At 38.8% G+C, this 18778-nt stretch overlaps 1 protein-coding gene across 5 annotated transcripts in view; it reads left to right on the top strand.

Annotated features, from left to right (window-relative positions):
- The window catches only part of SCOC (short coiled-coil protein), a 59627-nt gene that overhangs the window by 35829 nt on the left and 5020 nt on the right, over positions 1-18778 (top strand). The window contains exon 1 of one of the 5 annotated variants that reach the window (XM_056802720.1): positions 14072-14209. The exons of 1 other annotated variant lie outside the window; for it this stretch is intronic. Coding sequence is in view for 2 of the 4 variants with exons in the window: in XM_007496302.3 (XP_007496364.1) it covers positions 14640-14712 (73 nt within the window). In the remaining 2 variants the exon portion in view is untranslated. Of the gene's footprint in view, positions 1-14071; positions 14210-14230; positions 14309-14352; positions 14713-18778 lie in introns of those variants that run through there. 3 more of the 5 variants (XM_056802722.1, XM_007496303.3, XM_007496302.3) reach the window with 3 other exon arrangements.

Raw genomic sequence — 18778 nt, forward strand, 5'->3', positions numbered from 1 at the left:
TAGATGTAATAGGTAATGACTGACAGTTGTTCAATTTTAAGACATAATATTTGCTGCAGGGAAGTTGAATGGCACAGTGGAGAAAGTGCCACGTTTGGAGTCAGGAAGACCACTCTTCCCGAGTTCAAACATTGGATATGATTGAAATTGACTGAACAAGACAATTCACTTTAAGAACAGAAAATAGAGGGAAATTAGGTGTTTTGGTGGATAGAGAGCCAGGCCTGGAGATGGGAGGTCCTGTGTTTAAATCTTACCTCAGACACTTCCTAGCTATGTGATCCTGGACAAGTCACTTAACCTCTATTGCCTAACCCTTACCATATTTTTTGCCTTGAAATAGATACTTATTATCAATTCTAAGACAGAAGGTAAGGACTTAAAAAAGGGATAGAAACATAGATTTGGGAAGCCAACAATAACTTGTTCTGATTTATATTTCTATTATAATCAATCCCAGGTTTCATTTTGGTTGAATGTTTTACTTTCTGCCTTAAATGAATAACTATATTAACCTGGTGAGAGATATAAACTGCAGGACTACTTGAATACATATTATGGAACATAACTCTTCAAAATCAGCTAGAATAAAAGACCAGGAATGTTAGGAGAATTCTTTGTGGAGGATTTTTGGGAGAACATGGATAAGAGAACTACAAAATGAAAGGGTGTATGTGTTGTGATTTGTACCAATGGTGGAAAAGAAAGTCTCAATTCACTGTGATCATAGATCCATTAAAGTCCCAAAGTACCAATGAACAAACCTATGAAAGAATCAGGCTACATTAGACAAAACTGCCTAGAAGAAAATTATTCAGATTGTGACAGGATTGTCCACAGCAAATTTATTCATTTATTTTTTGGCAGTATGATTTATTGATGCCCCTTGTTTTCCATCTAGTTAATTTTTTCTCTTTAGCTTTCCTTCTAGGTTTAACACCCCTTCCTCTCTCAAATGATCCCATGAACCAAAGGAGAACAATTAAGCAAAAACATCTAAACATCAGAGAATGTAGGAAAATTGAAGTCATTTGAGGTGATTTCTTCTCCCATTTTATATCTCTCAAAGCCCCTTCACTCTCCCACTTCTACTTCCCTTCTCCTCAGTCCTTAAGAAGCAGATGGGCCCTTTAGCTTGTCAAGACCAGTGCATTTGACCTTATAACTTCCTGCCTTCTCCAATAGGCTACAGTCCCAATTATCTAAAAATTTCAATTCCTCTGTAGCTACTGGTTCCTTCCCTATTGTCTTTAAATAAACTTGTCTCCCCCATCCTAAAAAAAAAAAACAACCAAACAAACCCCGTTTCTCCCAACTGATTAGCACACACTTTCAGTTCTATAAAATGCTGTTATTAATACTTATTCCCTGCAAAAGCTTAAATTATTTGTTTTACTATTATTACTATGACTAAAAATTAACATTCATATAGCACTTTGCTTATAAAGTGCTTTACATGTTATCTCATTTGATCCTTAAAAGAACCCTGTGAAATAGGTGCTATCATTATCCCCATTTTTCAGATGAAGAAACTGAAGCACAAAGACTGAGTTTCCCAGGGTCATACAACTAGTATATGAGACAGAGTTCAAACTCGGGTCTTCCTGACCCAAAGTACACCATCCTCTATATTACCTGCCTCTTAACACTCTTTTAGCATTTACATTTATTGTCTGAGATTGTCATTCTCTCTCTTTTTTTTAATTTATTTTTTTCTCAGGCATCTCAGCCCTTCCCTCCCATTCCTGGAACATAGAAAGTATTGCCTAAAAAGAAGATATATATATATATAGTATCTCTCATATTTCTATTTTTCAGTTCATTCTCTGGAGGTGAGCATTCACAAGTTATTCTATATTAAATCTATAATTGCATATAATGTTCATTGGGTTCCACTCATTTCATTCTTTGTTACTTCATGTACATCTTTCCACTTTTATTTTATTTTTTGCACTTTAGCATATTTTGCCTTTGGCAAAATTTGTTTAATCATTGATTTTCCCCTTCATTTAGCCTCTGCACCAAATTTGTTTTGTGTTATATTAGCAGTTACTGTCGTCACTAATTATGCTATATTCATTTCCCAGTTAATTTTCATTCATTTTGTTTACACTTTAGGTATTAAGACCTTGTGTACAAAAGAGATGTAAACAGAAAGTCTTTTTTTTTTTGAGTCTGTTCATTTTTAATTACTTAATTTATTTGTTTAGTCAATTTAGAACATTATATTCCTTGGTTACAAGAATCATATTCCTTCCCTCCCTTTCCTCCCCCCACTCTTCCTGAAGTTGATGCGCAATTCCACTGTGTTTTAAGTGTGTCCTTGATCAAAACCTATTTCCATGTTGTTGATGTTTGCACTAGGATGTTCATTTAGAGCCTACATCCCCAACCATGTCCCCTCGACTCATGTAATCAAGCAGTTGCTTTTCTTCTGTGTTTCTACTCCCACAGTTTTTCCAATGGAATGTGGATAGTGTTCTTTCTCATAGATCCCTCCAAGTTGTTCAGGATCACTGAATTGCCACTAAGGGAGAAGTCCATTACATTCGATTGTTCCACAATGTCATCAGTCTCTGTGTACACTGTTCTCCTGGTTCTGTTCCTCTCACTCTGCATCACTTCCTGGAGGTTGTTCCAGTCTCCATGGAATTCCTCCACTTTATTATTCCTTTGAGCACAATAGTATTCCATTACCAACATATACCACAATTTGTTCAGCCATTCCCCAATTGAAGGGCATCCCCTCATTTTCCAATTTTTGGCCACCACGAAGAACACAGCTATGAATATTCTTGACATGTCTTTTTCCTTATTATCTCTTTGGGGCACAAACCCAGCAGTGCTATGGCTGGATCAAAGGACACACAGACTTTTAGTGCCCTTGGGGAAACGTTCCAAATTGCCCTCCAGAATGGTTGGATCAATTCACAACTCCACCAGCATTAATGTTCCTACTTTGCCACATCCCCTCCAGCATTCATTACTTTCCTTGGCTGTCATGTTGAACAATCTGCTAGGTGTGAGGTGATACCTCAAAGTTGTTTTGATTTGCATCTCTCTGATTATAAGAGATTTAGAAAACTTTTTCATGTGCTTATTAATAGTTTTGATTACCTTTTCATGTCCTTTGCCCATTTATCAATTGGAGAATGGCTTGATTTTTTGTACAACTGATTTAGCTCTTTATAAATTTGAGTAATTAGACCTTTGTCAGAGGTTTTTGTTATGAAGATTGTTTCCCAATTTGTTGCTTGCCTTCTAATTTTGGTTGCATTGGTTTTGTTTGTACAAAAACTTTTTAACTTGATGCAATCAAAATTATTTATTTTACATTTTGTGATTTTTTTCCAGCTCTTCTTTGGTTTCAAAATATTTCCTTTCCCAAAGATCTGACAAGTATACTATTCTGTGTTCACCTAATTTACTTATAGTTTCCTTCTTTATATTCAGGTCATTCACTCATTCTGAGTTTATCTTGGTGTAGGATGTGAGATGTTGATCCAAACCTAATCTCTCCCACACTGTCTTCTAATTTTCCCAGCAGTTTTTATCAAATAGTGGGTTTTGGTCCCCAAAGCTGGGACCTTTGGGCTTGTCATAGACTGTCTTTCTGAGGTCACTTATCCCAAGTCTATTCCACTGGTCCTCCTTTCTGTCTCTTAGCCAGTACGAAATTGTTTTGATGACTACTGCTTTATAGTATAGTTTGAGATCTGGGACTGCAAGGCCACCTTCCTTCGCATCTTTTTTTCCATGATTTCTCGGGATATCCTTGATCTTTTGTTCTTCCAATTGAACTTTGTTATGTTTTTTTTTCTAATTCAGTAAAAAAGTTTTTTGATAGTTCAATGGGTATGGCACTAAATAAGTAAATTAATTTGGGTAGGATTGTCATTTTTATTATGTTACATCCTACACATGAGCAGTCACTGTTTTTCCAATTGTTTAGATCTAGTTTTAATTGTGTGGAGAGTGTTTTGTAGTTGTGTTCATATATTCCTGTCTTTGTCTTGGTAGATAGATTCCCAAGCATTTTATATTGTCTAGGGTGATTTTAAATGGAATTTCTCTTTCTAATTCTTGCTGCTGAGAAGTGTTAGAAATATATGGAAATGCTAATGACTTATGCGGGTTTATTTTGTATCCTGCAACTTTGCTAAAGTTGTTGATTATTTCGACTAGCTTTTTAGTTGATTCTCTAGGATTCTTTAAGTAGACCATCATATCATCTGCAAAGAGTGATAGCTTGGTCTCTTCATTGCCTATTTTAATACCATCAATTTCTTTTTCTTCTCTAATTACTACTGCTAGTGTTTCTAGCACAATGTTAAATAATAAAGGTGATAATGGGCATCCTTGTTTCACTCCTGATCTTATTGGGAAGACTTCTAGTTTATCCCCATTGTAGATGATGTTTGCTGATGGGTTTAGATATATACTGTTTATTATTTTTATGAAAGGCCCTTCTATTCCTATACTTTCTAGTGTTTCCAATAGGAATGAGTGTTGTATTTTTTTCAAAGGCTTTTTCTGCATCTATTGAGATAATCATGTGATTTTTTGTTGGTTTGCTTGTTAATATGGTCAATTATGTGGATGCTTTTCCTAATATTGAACCATCCTTTCATTCCTGGTATAAATCCTACCCTGTCATAATGAATAACCCTCATGATCACTTGCTGGAGGCTTTTTGCTAGTATTCTATTTAAGATTTTTAGATCAATGTTCATTAAGGAGATTCATATGTAATTTTCTTTCTCTGTTTTTGACCTGTCTGGATTTGGAATCAGTACTATATTTGTTTTGTAAAAGGAAGTTGGTAAGTCTCCTTCTTTGCTTATTCTGTCAAATAGTTTGTATAATATTGGGATTAGTTGTTCTTTGAATGTTTGATAGAATTCATTTGTGAATCCATCTGGTCCTGGGGATTTTTTCTTAGAGAGTTCTTTGATGGCTTGTTCAATTTCTTTTTCTGATATGGGGTTGTTTGGGTAGTCTATTTCTTTCTCTGTTACTCTAGGCAATTTATATTTTTGTAAATATTCATCCATATCACCTTGATTCTCATATTTATTGCCATATAATTGGGCAAAATAATTTTTAATGATTGCCTTAATTTCCTCTTCATTAGAAGTGAGGTCTCCCTTTTCATTTTGGATACTATCAATTTGGTTTTCTTTCCTTTTTAAAATTAGATTGACCAGTACTTTGTCTATTTTATTTGTTTTTTCAAAGTATCAACTTCTAGTCTTATTTATTAAATAAATAGTTCTTTGCCACAAGTGAGAGCTGGGTGTCAGGTGGGGGTCAGAGGTTGGAGAGCTGCCCTAAGAGGGCACGACAAGCCCTCCATACCAGAGATACTACCGCTCCCTGAACACCCCATACACCCCACCCCACAGCCACACCCCGGGCAAAGGCTTCGACAGGCCGGCTAAACCTTGTGAGGGTAGCCATCGGGTCGTCTACCCATGGTGAACCAGGGCCTTGTTCACCCAGCAGGTGAAGACTGCTTCAGCCGAACAGACGGAAGAAACCAATAAGAAGGTTCAACGGCTGAGAGGGCGACACAGCAAAGCACTGTGGAGTGCTCAGGGGGTGTTGGAGCACAAAAGACAACACAGCCATCCAGTGCAGCTGAGGAAGTCTCCAGGTGTAATGACTTTTCGTGCCACTGGACCCAGGCTTCCAATGCCGAGAGAGTGGGACTGTCTCTGTGCATCAACTTTTCCACTTAAATCTCCTTCACGCACAAGTGTCTTTGTGCACACTCATCTACATTACAGATGAAAGCGCACAAAGACAATCGTCATCCTCAGTTACCGAGAGACTACTACTACTAGTTCTTTTACTTTCAATTTTATTAACTTCTCTTTTGATTTTTAGGATCTTTAATTTAGTCTTCATCTGAGGATTTTAAATTTGTTCACTTTCTAGTTTTTTAATTTGCACGCCCAATTCACAGACCTCTGCCCTCTCTAGTTTGTTAATATATGAATTCAAGGATATAAATTTGTCCCTGAGTACTGCTTTGGCTGCATCCAATAGATTTTGAAAGGATGTCTCACTGTCATTTTCTTCAATGAAATTATTGTTTCTATGATTTGTTCCTTAACTAACTGATTTTGGAGAATCATATTGCTTAATTTCCAATTAATTTTTGATTTGTCTCTCCATGTACCCTTACTAATTATCATTTTCTTTGCATTGTGGTCGGAGAAGGTTGAATTTATTATTTCTGCTCTTTTGCAGTTGTTTGCAATGTCTTTATGCACCAATACATGTTCATTCTTTGTGAATGTACCATGGGCTGCTAAAAAGAAGGTGTATTCCTTTTTGTCCCTATTTATTTTTCTCCACATATCTACTAACACTAATTTTTCCAAGATTTCATTCACTTCTCTTACCTCTTTCTTGTTTATTTTTTGGTTTGATTTATCTAGTTTTGATAAGCAAAGGTTCAGTTCTCCCACTAGTATAGTTTTTCTATTTATTTTATCCTTGAGCTCCACTACTTTCTCCTTTAGAAATTTGGATGCTATGCCATTTGGTGCATACATGTTGAGTACTGATATTTCCTCATTGTCTATACTGCCTTTTATCAGGATGTAATTACCTTCTCTATCTATTTTGACTAGATCTATTTTTACTTTGGCTTTGACAGATATCATGATTGTGACTCCTGCCTTCTTTTTATCATTTGATGCCCAATAGATTTGGCTCCATTCTCTTACTTTTGCCCTATGTGTGTCTACCTTCCTCATGTGTGTTTCTTGTAGACAGCATATGGTAGGGTTTTGGTTTCTAATCCACTCTGCTATTCACTTGCATTTATGGGTGAGTTCATTCCATTCACATTCAGAGTTATGATTATCAGCTGTGTATTTCCAAGCATTCTGATTTCCACTCCTAGTCCTGCCCTTCTTTCACTATTTCCTTCTACACCAATGTTTTGCTTTTATTCAGTCTCCCTAATTTCCACCCTTATTTTACTTCCCTTTCTACCCCCTCCCTTTTTATTCCCCTCTTATTTTCTTTACTGTCTTTTTAAACTACCCCCACCTTCTCCCTCCCTTTTATTGATTCCCTCTCCACCAGTCCATTTGTTACCCTTCTTCTTCCCTATAGGGCACAAATTAATTCTCTACCCCAAGGTATTTAATTGTTCTTCCCTCTTTGAGTCAATTTCAATGCACATAAGAGTTGAGTATTTCCTATCTCCAACCTCTTAATCCTTCCAATGTATTGATGTTCTCCCCCACTCCCACCATGAGCTTCTTTGTGACATATAAATTTACCCCATTGTGTTTCTTTTCCCATTTCTCTTAGTGCTAACCTCTTTTTTAGTTCTAGTTGTGTGTGTGTGTGTGTGTGTGTGTGTGTGTGTGTGTGTATAAAATGATATACACATTTATGTCTTGGCATTTCATCCTATTCAATTTGTCACTGTTCCCTCTAAGTGTAATTCTTCTAGCTACCCATGTGAATAACAATTTTTAAGAGTTACCGATGTCCTCTTTTCTTATATGGATACATATCATTTAAACTTATTGGGTCTCTTAAAAAAAGTTTGTTTTTCTTGTTTTGTTTTTTCTTTTTTTCCCCTTTTCTTAATTACCTGATGATTTTGACTTCTGTGTTTGGGCGTCAAATTTTCTGTTCAAGTCTAGTCTTTTCTTTACAAATGTTTGTAATTTTTCTATTTTGTAGACCATACTTTCCCTGATAAGAATATAGTCAGTTCTGCTGGTTAGTTGATTCTTGGTTGTAGGCGTAGGTCCCTTACTTCCATGCCTTTTGGTCCTTCAGTGTAGATGCTCTGAATGACTTCTTAGCAGCTTCTAATATATTTTCCTTGGTCTGATAGTTCTTGAATTTGGCTATAACATTCCTGGGTGTTGTCAGTTGTGGATTAAGCATAGGAGGTGAGCTTTGGATTCCTTCAATCTCCACTTTTCCTTCTTGTTCTAGAATATCGAGGCAGTTTTCTTAGATGATTTCCTATAGGATGATGTTCAGGCTTTTTCTTTTGTCATGGCCTTCTGGTAGACCAATGATTCATTGTCTCTCATGGAACGATTTTCTAAATCTCCTATTTTGTGAATGAGGTGTTTCATAGTTTCCTTAATTTTTTCATTCTTTTTATTTTATTTTATAGTTTCCTGCTGCCTTGCGAAGTTGCTTGTTTCTAATTGTTGTATTCTGGTTTTTAAAGACTGAATTTCATCCCTGGCTTTTTTGGTCATCCTTCTCCTTCTGATCTTTCATCTCCTTTGTCTCATTTTCAAGCTGATTAATTTTGGCTTTCAAGACACTATTTTCTTGTTTTAGTTCAAGTGCCTTTGTTTCCAGATGACTTATCTTGCTTTTTAAGTTATTTTCTCAGTTGTCTTCAGCTTCTGTTAATTGTGTTTTGAATTGTATTTTGAGTTCTTCCAAAGCCTGTGTCCAATTCCCAGGAGTTTCTGTGTTTTTGCTTGGTGTTTCTTCATCCTTCTTTGTTCCATTTGCTCTTCGTTCATTGCCTGGACAGAAGCTATTGATTGTAATTTCTTTCTTCTTTTTCTGTTGTTTGCTCATATTTAGCCCTTCTTTACTCCCTGTAGTTGCCTGTGCTTTTACTCCTCTCATTTTGTGTTGGATCTGTGGTTTAGGGCTTTTCTATCAGCCTTCCCCATTGGAGCTCAGTCAGCAAATCTCTCAGCACAGTTTGTGGGGGAGGGGTGTTGGAGCTTGAGCTTTCCTACCCTCTGAAGGCTTTGATGAGATTAAGTCCAGCTGGGTTGAAGTTGCAGAGCTGGGTGTGTCCTGAGGCCAGAATCTGGGGGGGGGGGCAAAATGGAGTGTCTCTACTGCTGCAACTAGGCTGCCAGCTCTGTGCTTCTTCTCCAACTGCTTCCCTACCACCCGTGTTCGACACTCTGAGCCTGGCACAGCTTTGCCTGCAAGGCACTCCCTCTAGACCAGCACCCTTGTCTGCCCAGATGTTCCAGCTACCGCTGAAGGCTCAGTGCTCTAGGTCCGGGAGGGAGACCTTCCTTTTTCCTTCCCCTTAAACCTGAGTGTTCTCAAATTCAGGCTTTGGGGGGCATACCTTTTAAGTTGAGTCCAGTAGGAGAGTTCCTTGGCTCTGTCCTGTTGTTAAGTTTGATTTTCAGTCCCCTAGGAGCATTTAGTTTGTAATTGGTAAGGAAGGGCTTTCAGAGGTCTGAACTTTCGCTGCTTCTATGCTGAAAGTCTTAAAAAGAAATTAAGGAAATCCAACCCTTTCCAGTCTTGTGTCAATACATTACTCTTCTTCCATATTCTGCTGTCAAGCCAAACTACTTGTTGTTCTTCACAGGACACCAATCTTTACACTTAAAAAAAAAATCAACCTGCTCATTGTTTCTTATAGTGTAGTAATATTCCATCCGAAAGCAGAATTTGCTTAGTCATTCCACAGTTAATGGACACCTTCTCAATTTCCAGTTCTTTGCCACCACAAAGAGAGCTACTATAAATATATTGGAACATAGAATTTTTCTCCTTTTTCTCTTTGATCTTCTTGGGAAATAGACATAACAATGGTGTTGCTGGTTCTAAGGGCATATACAGTTTTATAACTCTCTGGGCATAATTCCAAATTGTTCTTCAAAATGGTTGGATCAATTCACAGTTACACCAACAGTGTATTAGTGTCCTTAATTTTCTACATCTCCTCCAACATATTTCATGTTGCCCTTTTATCATTTTAGATCATTCAGTAATGTGTGAGATGTATTTCAGAATTGTTTTATTTGCATTTCTCTAATCAGTAGTAATTTTGATCATTTTTCATATACCTATATATGGCTTTGATTTCTTCAAAAAGTGTTTGCTCAAATATTTTGCCCATTTATCACTTGGGTATGGCTCTTATTCTTATAAATTTGATAAGGTTCTCTATATTTTAGATATAAGATGTTTATCTGAGAGATTATCTAAAATCCTCTCCCCAAATTTTCTGCTCTTCTAATCTTGGCTACATTAGTTTTATGTGTACAAAAATTTTAAAATTTAATGTAGTCAAAAGTATCCATTTTACATTTTACAATGTTCTCTACTTTTTGTTTACTCATAAATTCCCCTCCTATCTATAATTCTGATAGGTAGTATGTTTCCTTTTCTTCTAATTTACTGGATGGTGTAAGATATTGGTCTATACCTAGTATCTGCCAAATTATCTTCCAACTGTCACTGCTATTTTTACCAAATAGAATTCTTATCCCCAAAACTTGTATCTATACTTTTGTCAAATACAAAATTACTATAATATTTTATTACTGATGGTCAAATGTCTGTTCTGTCCCACTGGTCCATTTTTCTATTTCTTAGTCAGTACCAGATAGTTTTGATAATTATTGCTTTATAATACAATTTAAAATCTGGTATTGCTAGACCTCCTTCCTTTAAATTTTTTTATTAATTCATTTGATACTCTTGATCTTTTGTTCTTCCAAATTATTTTTTTCTATCTCAGGAATATAATTTTTTGGTAACTTACTTGGGATGGTATTGAATAACTAGATTAGTTTAGGTAAGATTGTCATTTTAATTCTATTGGCTCCACCCAACAATGAACAATTAATATTTCTCCAATGATTTAAATCTAACTTTATTTATGTAAAGAGTTTTTTTATAATTATGTTTGTATAATTCCTGGGTTTGTTTTTAGCAGGTATACTCCCAGGTATTTTATTCTGTTTTTTTAAATGGGTTATCTTTTTGTCTCTTCTTGCAGGCTTTGTGGGTGACAGGAAATGATGATAATTTATGTGGGTTATTTTATATCTTTCTTAATATTTTCATATATGTTAGAGTTGCCTTTCACCTTCTTTTGTGGAATGAAGCTGGGCTGTGTGCTTGCTGACATTCTTTTTACTATGATGTTTTCATCAAAGTTGCTGGATGCCTTCAGTGAGGGCAAAAACAGCATCCAACATCAGCTATCACAGTGATAGCAAATTATTTAACTTGAAAAGTCTACAAGCCAACTAAGTGGAGGAAGAGTTGAACACTTTTTACTTCAAGGATGATTGGAGGTTGGAATGTAAAAGAATATAGATTGATTCTCTGACATTGGTGCTAATTTGGTCTGACAATTAACACTAAGAAAAGAGTTCCTCCACCAGCCAGCAATGCATCATCCATATGTGGAGCCACTGGTTAAGACAAATGTAAATATTTTGAATGCTGTAGATAAGTCCACTTACCTTGGCAGTATGCTTTCCATGAATGTACACATAAATGATGAAGTTGACACATGCATTGCCCGGGCTAGCCGATTATTTGGGAGCCTCTGAAGGAAAGTATGGGAAGAAGTATTAGGCTGCCTACCAAACTAAAAATCAGCAGCCATTTTGCTGACTTCATTGTTATATGCTTGTGAAACTGGCACTATGTGCCAGTGTCATGCCAGGAAATTGAATCTTTCATTCAAATTGTCTTGGGAAGATTCTGAAGATCACTTCACAAGATAAGGTACCAGGGTGCACCTGGGTGGCTCAGTGAAATAGAGAGCCAGGTCAAGAGATAGATCTTTGGTTCAAATGTGGCTTCCAAAACTTCTACCTCTGTGACCCTGGTCAAGTCACTTAATGCCAATTGCCTAGCCCTTCCTCTCTTTTGCCCTGAAATTTACATTTGTATAGATTCTAAGATGATAAGTGGGTTTTTTTGTTTGTTTTGTTTTATTTTGTTTTTTAAAGAAGCTAGGAATTTAAAAGCAACAACAATACAAGATAAGGTACCAGACAATGAAGTCCTTTCTCCAGCTGAACTACCAAGCCTTCAAACTCTATTGCAGAGTGTACAACTCTGTTGAGCTGGCCACATTGTTCAAATGTCAAACAAGCATTTGCTTGAAAGACTATTATATGGAGAATTTGCACGAGAAGGGTCTCAAAAGGATGTCAGAAAAAGTCTTACAAGAATCTCAAGGTCTCTCTGAAGAACTTTGGTATCCACTGGGAAATATGGGAAACTGGCACAGAACTGTCCAACAAGGCTTTGCAAGCAAAGTAGAATTGTAGTAGCTCAAAAGAAACAGAGAATGTACAAACTTAGAGTTGTCTCTATCCCAAATCTTTGGGTATTTGTTCCTGAAGTGTGGTAGACAGAGCCTTCAGAGTTCTTACTGGTCTAATCAACCACAGTTGGGCACACAGTTCATTGACCAGGACAGAGGTCGTTTTGGTTCTTCTCAAGCTCTAAGAGAGACAAAGAGTATGCACACTTTAGTCACTTTCTCTGAATACAATTCCAAATTATATGACACTTGGGTGAATGTTGGGTGAATGTGTCAAGATCCCACTTGATAACTATTTATACAATACTTTAAAATTTTCATAATGCTTTACATATATCTCTTTTAGGCTTCACCCTCTGAGGCCCATGCTAGTATTATCCCCATTTTATAAGTGAGGAAACTAAGGCAGAGAGAATACTGTATAGCTAGGAAGTGTCTGAGGTCAGACTCAGTTTCTCCCTACTGCAGGTCCATTTCATTATCCATTGTGCCACGTAGCTGACTGTTAACTTCCAATTCCCCACATTTACTAACTTGGCAAAATGCATACTCTGAGTCTTAGTTCCTTCATTTATAAAATGAGAATGAGAGGCAGCATGGTATAGTGCAGTAGATATACTTTTTTTTTTGTTGTTGTTCCAGGACCTCTTTTCATAAAAATTATTGAGAACACCCCTAGCAGCTTTTTTGTGTGTGTGTGTGGCTTATACTAATGGATATTTATCATATTAGAAATTAATACACATTTCTATTATTATGAAAATAATTCTGACCTCATGAACTTCCTGAAAGGGGCTGGGGAACCCCATGAGATCTTTGAAGTGAACTGCAGATACAGTGGCTACATGGTCCCTCTTGGAGTCAAGAAAATAAGGGTCATATCTCTTGACACTTCAAGAGAATCCTGCTGTTTCCTCCTCAGGAAAAATAAGAGGATTGGGGAAAGTATTGGAACTTCAGTGAGAGGCCCTGCGTTTTTGCTACTCATAAAACTTGCCTGAATTAGGGTATGTTCCTCTACCCCTTTCAGCCTGTTTCTTCTACTCTGGGAGGTCGGTTCCGGTGCCCTTTAAAGTACATCGTGGATCACATGATTCGATAGGGCTATGATTGGGGTTTGGGCTTCAAAAGATCACTCTTATTGCAAATATGAATAATATGGAAATAGGTTTTGAACAATAATACATGTATAACCCAGTAGAATTGCTCTTCAGCTCCGGGAGGGGGAAGGGAAGAGGGGAGGGAAAATATATGAACCATGTAATTATTGAAAAATATTCTAAATAAATTTTAAAAATTAAAAATAAAGTCCATTGCGGCCTAAATTTAGGATCATTGTGGTTGTTCTGCTCTGCCCCACCCATTCCTTGACTAGGATGAATCCCTCTAGACCAGGACTGGAAAGACCTTGAGGGGAGAACTCCGGGATTCGGAGGCGCCGGTCTTTTGAGCCAAGAGGACATAGCAAACCATCTGGCAGTCGATGCAAACAAACTCATCTCCTAAGACCCAATGTGGCTTCCAGCATTCATAGAATCGGCCCCCGGATGCTGAACCGACTTCATTTGCCAGAAGCCGCACCCTGCTCTCACAGGTAGTGGGAAAGCGCCCAAAAGGAGAAGACAGGTTCCGGGTGAATTACACGATCAGATCTTAAAGGCGGGCCGGAGCTTCATTTCTATCAAATATGTCATTTCGACTCTCCTAAATCCCTGGACTCGGGCTCCTAAGCCTTGGACCGGCCCAGTTCTCAGGGAGCGAATCTCCGAGGGCGCACCCCGCCCCTCAACTATTCTCTCTCCTGATTGGCCGACTTCGGCGTGGTCCTCTACTCTTTCCTCCTCCTTCCCCCTTTGGGAGGTGACCCCGCGCAGAAGAAGCCTCCGGAACTAGAGAGAGAGCGACCGCAGGTGGTGGGGGAGCGGCAGGCGGACAAAGCGCAGGCGCAGAGGCTGACCGGCGTAGGCTTTGCATCTACTTGGAAATCCAGGGAGGGGAACCGAGAGAGGAGGAGAAATCCCGGCGAGCGACCGTACCTAGGCGCATGCTCAGTGGCGGCGGAGGCGGGGCCGTTGGCATCAGTTGTTGGGCTCCGGGCTTGGGCTCCTGACCTCGGTATCGTGTGATCACTCCCCCTCCGGGCGCCTCCGGCGGCAGGTGAGGCCCAGCCGGGGGTAGTCCCCTGGACGGTGTGCTGACGGCCGCGGGGACTGACTTTGCAAACCCGGCTGACGAGAGCCGCTGGAGTAGAGCCGGGTGGGGCAGGCTCAGGAGGGAGGCGAGGGGCGGGGGAAAGGGCCGAGGGCCCCTGGACAGCCACGGGGTGGAGAGAAGCGCTTGAGCCCCCCACCCCCCGGCGTCGGGGGAGGGGCATCGGGACGGGGAGGCGGAGGTGGCGAGACTGCCTGTGACTGCCCCCAGCCGGGCCGGGAAAGGGCTCCTGAGACTTTTGCAGGCGGAAAATGCTGTCCTAGGCCTCATTCTCCTCATCTGTAAAATGGGGGAGAATAGGTCCTGCCTGTATGGAGAACTATACCTGCACGGGCTGTGGTGGTGAGGAGGAATGGGGGTAACCAGGGTCTAGAGCATGCGACAGGTCATGGAGCGCTTTAAGAGGGTTTCTTTTGATCGCCAGGACCACGATGCACCCCTCCTGTGTGGTAGGAAACAGTTGTCACCCATGCAGATGTGCATCTGCTCTGTAACCCAATAATCTGAGGCATTCAGTTTAAATGACTTGCCGGGAAGGGAAGGAAGGGGAAAGCAAAAACAAAACAGTTCGATTAAGCTCCTGCTATGTCAGGCTCTTTACAGCTATCTTATATAAACCTTACAACACCCGCGGAAGGAAGGTGCTGCTGTTAGCCCTATTTTACAGTTGCGGGAGGCAAGTTTAAGAGGTCGGATTTGAAGTCTGATCTTACTGATTCCAAAGCCAGCACTATTTTTTGATCATCCAGCGGCTTGGTTACTTTGTGTCAGAGATAGGATGGCTGCCTTATCTATCCTTAGGCTCATTGTTCTGGTTTGTTATCTATAAAATAAGGAGGGTATACTAGATTTTATTTTTAAACCCATATCTTCCATTTTAGAGAATCAATACAGTGTTTATTGGTCCCAAGGCAGAAGAGTGGTAAGGGCTAGACAATGGGAGTTGTGACTTGCCCAGAGTACTGCTAGGAAGTATCCGAGGTCACATTTGAATCCAGGGCCTCCTATCTCTAGGCCTGGCTCACCATCCACTGAGCCACCGAGCTGTCCCCTTGAATGGATAATTTCTAAAGGCCCTTCCAGCTCTAAGGCTTTGTGATCCTATGAAATCAAGATTGTGTATTGATAACAGTGTATTCATTAGCATTCAGAGCCCCTAACTTTAGAGCTCTTGCAAATGACTTGGCATTTGAAGTAGGGGACCAAAGTTCAAGTCCTCAACTTAAGCAAATCACTGAGGTTGGTTTTTTCCCCTTCATTTGCAACATGGGGAGTGGGGTGGGGTTGGGTTGACTAGATTAAAGGCCCTTGGGGTTTAAATCTACTATAAACTATATAGATATATAAACGATACTACTGACATAGTGGGGGCCACTTTTGATGAACTCAACAACTCTGCTTTGCCCTGATTGAAATTTGAAACTAGAACCACAAGAAAAGCCTGACCCGAGGGAAGCCAACAGAAGCTGTTTAGAGAGAAAGGTTAACAATAAAGATGAGGAAGCTTAAAAGGAGGGCAAATATGTGTATTCATTTTACATTTGAAGGGGAAAATAAGCCAGAAACAGGCACATATAAATTTTCAGGCAAATATGTATTGGACCTATATTAGAATTTGTGCCAATATCTTCTGCCTATAAATGAAAGAGCATGGTGTGGCAGAAAAGGCACTGAACTGAGTCAAGAGACATAGATTAATTAAAGCCAGGCTCTATTACATAACTAATTGGGTGGCGTTAGGCAAATCGGTTCTTTTCCCAGGACCTCTTACTTTCTCATAAAATGATTATGGACCAGATAATGGCTTAACATGCCTTGTAAGCGATTATGACAGATGAGGATGGAGTATATAAATAAAGTGAATTTAAATAAAGGGAAGTATGGCAATAGTTGGGAGTAAAATGAAGTCATTATAGATGTAATCAGTGAGAAACATACTAATATGTGAATTTGTGACCATGAGTATTTTAGCTTTAGCCTTTCCTTTGGTAGCAGTGTTTAGGAAGTTTATAGTGCTTTAAAGATAAAAAGATTTGGTGGTCCTGGAAAATATGGTATAAATTATGTTTTCAGAAGGAGTCAGGGCAGCTAGAATATATGGTTTTGAGGCAGCTAGGTGTCTCAGTGAATTGAGAGCCAGGCTCTCAGATAGGAGATCCTGGGTTCAAATTTGACCCCAGACACTTCCTAGCTTTGTGACTTGTGGGCAAGTCATTTAACCCCAGTTGCCTAGCATTTACCACTTTTCTGCCTTAGAACCAATATATATAGTATTGATTCTAATACACAAGGTAAAGGTTTTAAAAAGGGGGCGAGGTCAGTCTTTAGCTGTGAAATTTATGGGGAGATAGGGAATTGAAATTAGTGTCAAAAATAGATTATATTAGTGCTTTTTCTCTCTCCACTTGAATTCATGTTCAGCATCTTCTGTTACCAAAGCTAATTTGATTATCAGTTATTATCTGGTGCCTAGGATTGGCAGAAAGTGGGCTTAATAGTTATGATTGAGAAAATCTGTAGAAGGTCTTTATCCCTTACTAGAAGGATTAGAGAAGACCAGTCCAGTTCCAGAACTGATCAGGGAATTCAGAGCTATATAGGAGGGTTCCTACTATAGGTAGTAGGCCTAAATTTAATAGCCTGGGATAGATCCAGAAACTCCTAATTCATCTTAGAATGACATCTCCCTAGATTTTAGGTAAATTGATCTGAAATCTATCTCAGACTAAATTTCCTGTTTATATGTTAGAATGAAGGAAGAATTAGGCCTGTAGCGATGAGTAATTTATCACTCTGGGTGTTGATGATCATTGCTGAAAATCTGCACCCACAAAAACTGGATTTTTGGCCAAGATAGTCATACATCATTTTGAAAATAAGCTTATCATGAATAAAAAGGTAGGCAGGTTACCCAATCTTTGTAATCTGAATCATGTCACAAAAGATCACTGCAGAAGATTCTATATTAATCCCTTGTCATAGAACCCAAATGTTCTGGCCCAGTCTTAACAACAAAGATGACTGCCATAAAAATACCCTACTTTGTGACAGTTGTGCCTTCTTTGTGAATTGAGATCCTTGAGAGCAGGAACTGTTTTGTTTGCCTTTCTTTGTACCCACACTGCTTAGTACAGTGCCTTGCATTTCTGTTTGGAAACATTTTTTTGACACCAGTTTGTTGGAATTTTCCTATTTAAATAATCTGTGGTAAAACCGTATTAGAGTATTAAACAGTATTAATTGAGTAAATTAATGCAACAAACTCACCAAGCCCTGTGCTAAGAGCTGAGAAAAAAAGAAACCATTTTTGTTTTCAACGAGCGAAAAACAACATGAACACAGATAAGGAAGTATGAAATACATACCAATTAGTTTCTTGGTAAGATAAGGAGACTAGGATAGTCTCATTACAGAAGTAATATTATAGACTGTTCAAAATCAGGGAGATGAAAAATCCAAATGATTTTTATAGGAACATCAAGTAGACCAGTTGGCTCCCACAGAGTATATATAAAGGAGAGTAATGTACAGTATTCTAGAAAGGTAGGCTGGAGCCAGATTGTAAAGGGCTTTATATTTATCATAAAGGCAGCTGAGTGCCACTAGAACTTTAGAGGAAAGATCACATGGTTTCAGACTTGTACTTTAATAACATCAGTTTGGCAGCTGCATGGAGGCAAATTAGAGAGGAAAGAGACTGGAGGCAGAAAGACTGATAAAGAATGGTCAGGAGATAAGGAACAGGCAGGAGAAGGTCAGGGAGAATATCCAGAAAACCCAAAGAGAAAGCTTGAGGGGATGGTAGGGCCTTGTAAGTTAAGGCTCATTTTCCTTCCATGGCAACTTTCCCATGTATCTAGCATGTCCTGCAAACTGATATGCTTATACACACGTACATTTGTGTATAGTTCATACATTTTCACATTCGTTACTAAAAAGAATGTTCTAAATTGGGGGGGGGTTGCTGTGCTTAGGTTGGAGATGGAGGTGCTTAAATCATTCTGTGCTTATTACATGCCTAATTTTAACTTTATACTAGAAAAATAAAGATAAATATAATGCACATCCCCTCCCCCATCGAGTTTTAGTTTTAAACCCACATACAAGAGCACTACTTGTATTACACATTTGCAGCACACATTCCTGCCTCCCACTCTATTGAAGTAATATTTGTTAAAAGTATGACAGTGATGATAATGGCCAAGCGGCAGCCTTCTATTGCCGAGAAATCTTCCAAGGGTCTTAAGATGGATGATTCTTTGCTGCTTTGTTCTTTCCTGGCCAAGAGATTGGGAAGGAACAATGGTGGCTTGTACCTTGTTGGAAATGTGCCCATTGAGTGTCCAATGATACTGCAGACCCTCAAGCTTCTTATTGGTAATGATCCCAATCTCTGCCTTAAGAATACAAATTCAGAAGTTAGACTTGGTCTTAGAGTAGTAGGGTCGTTTGGACAATATAGGAGAATAGGAAGGGGAAAGGCTGTTTTTGATAGAATTGATAACCCATAACCCG

This window comes from Monodelphis domestica, chromosome 6 (genome assembly GCF_027887165.1).
Source record: "Monodelphis domestica isolate mMonDom1 chromosome 6, mMonDom1.pri, whole genome shotgun sequence".
NCBI lineage: Eukaryota > Metazoa > Chordata > Mammalia > Didelphimorphia > Didelphidae > Monodelphis > Monodelphis domestica.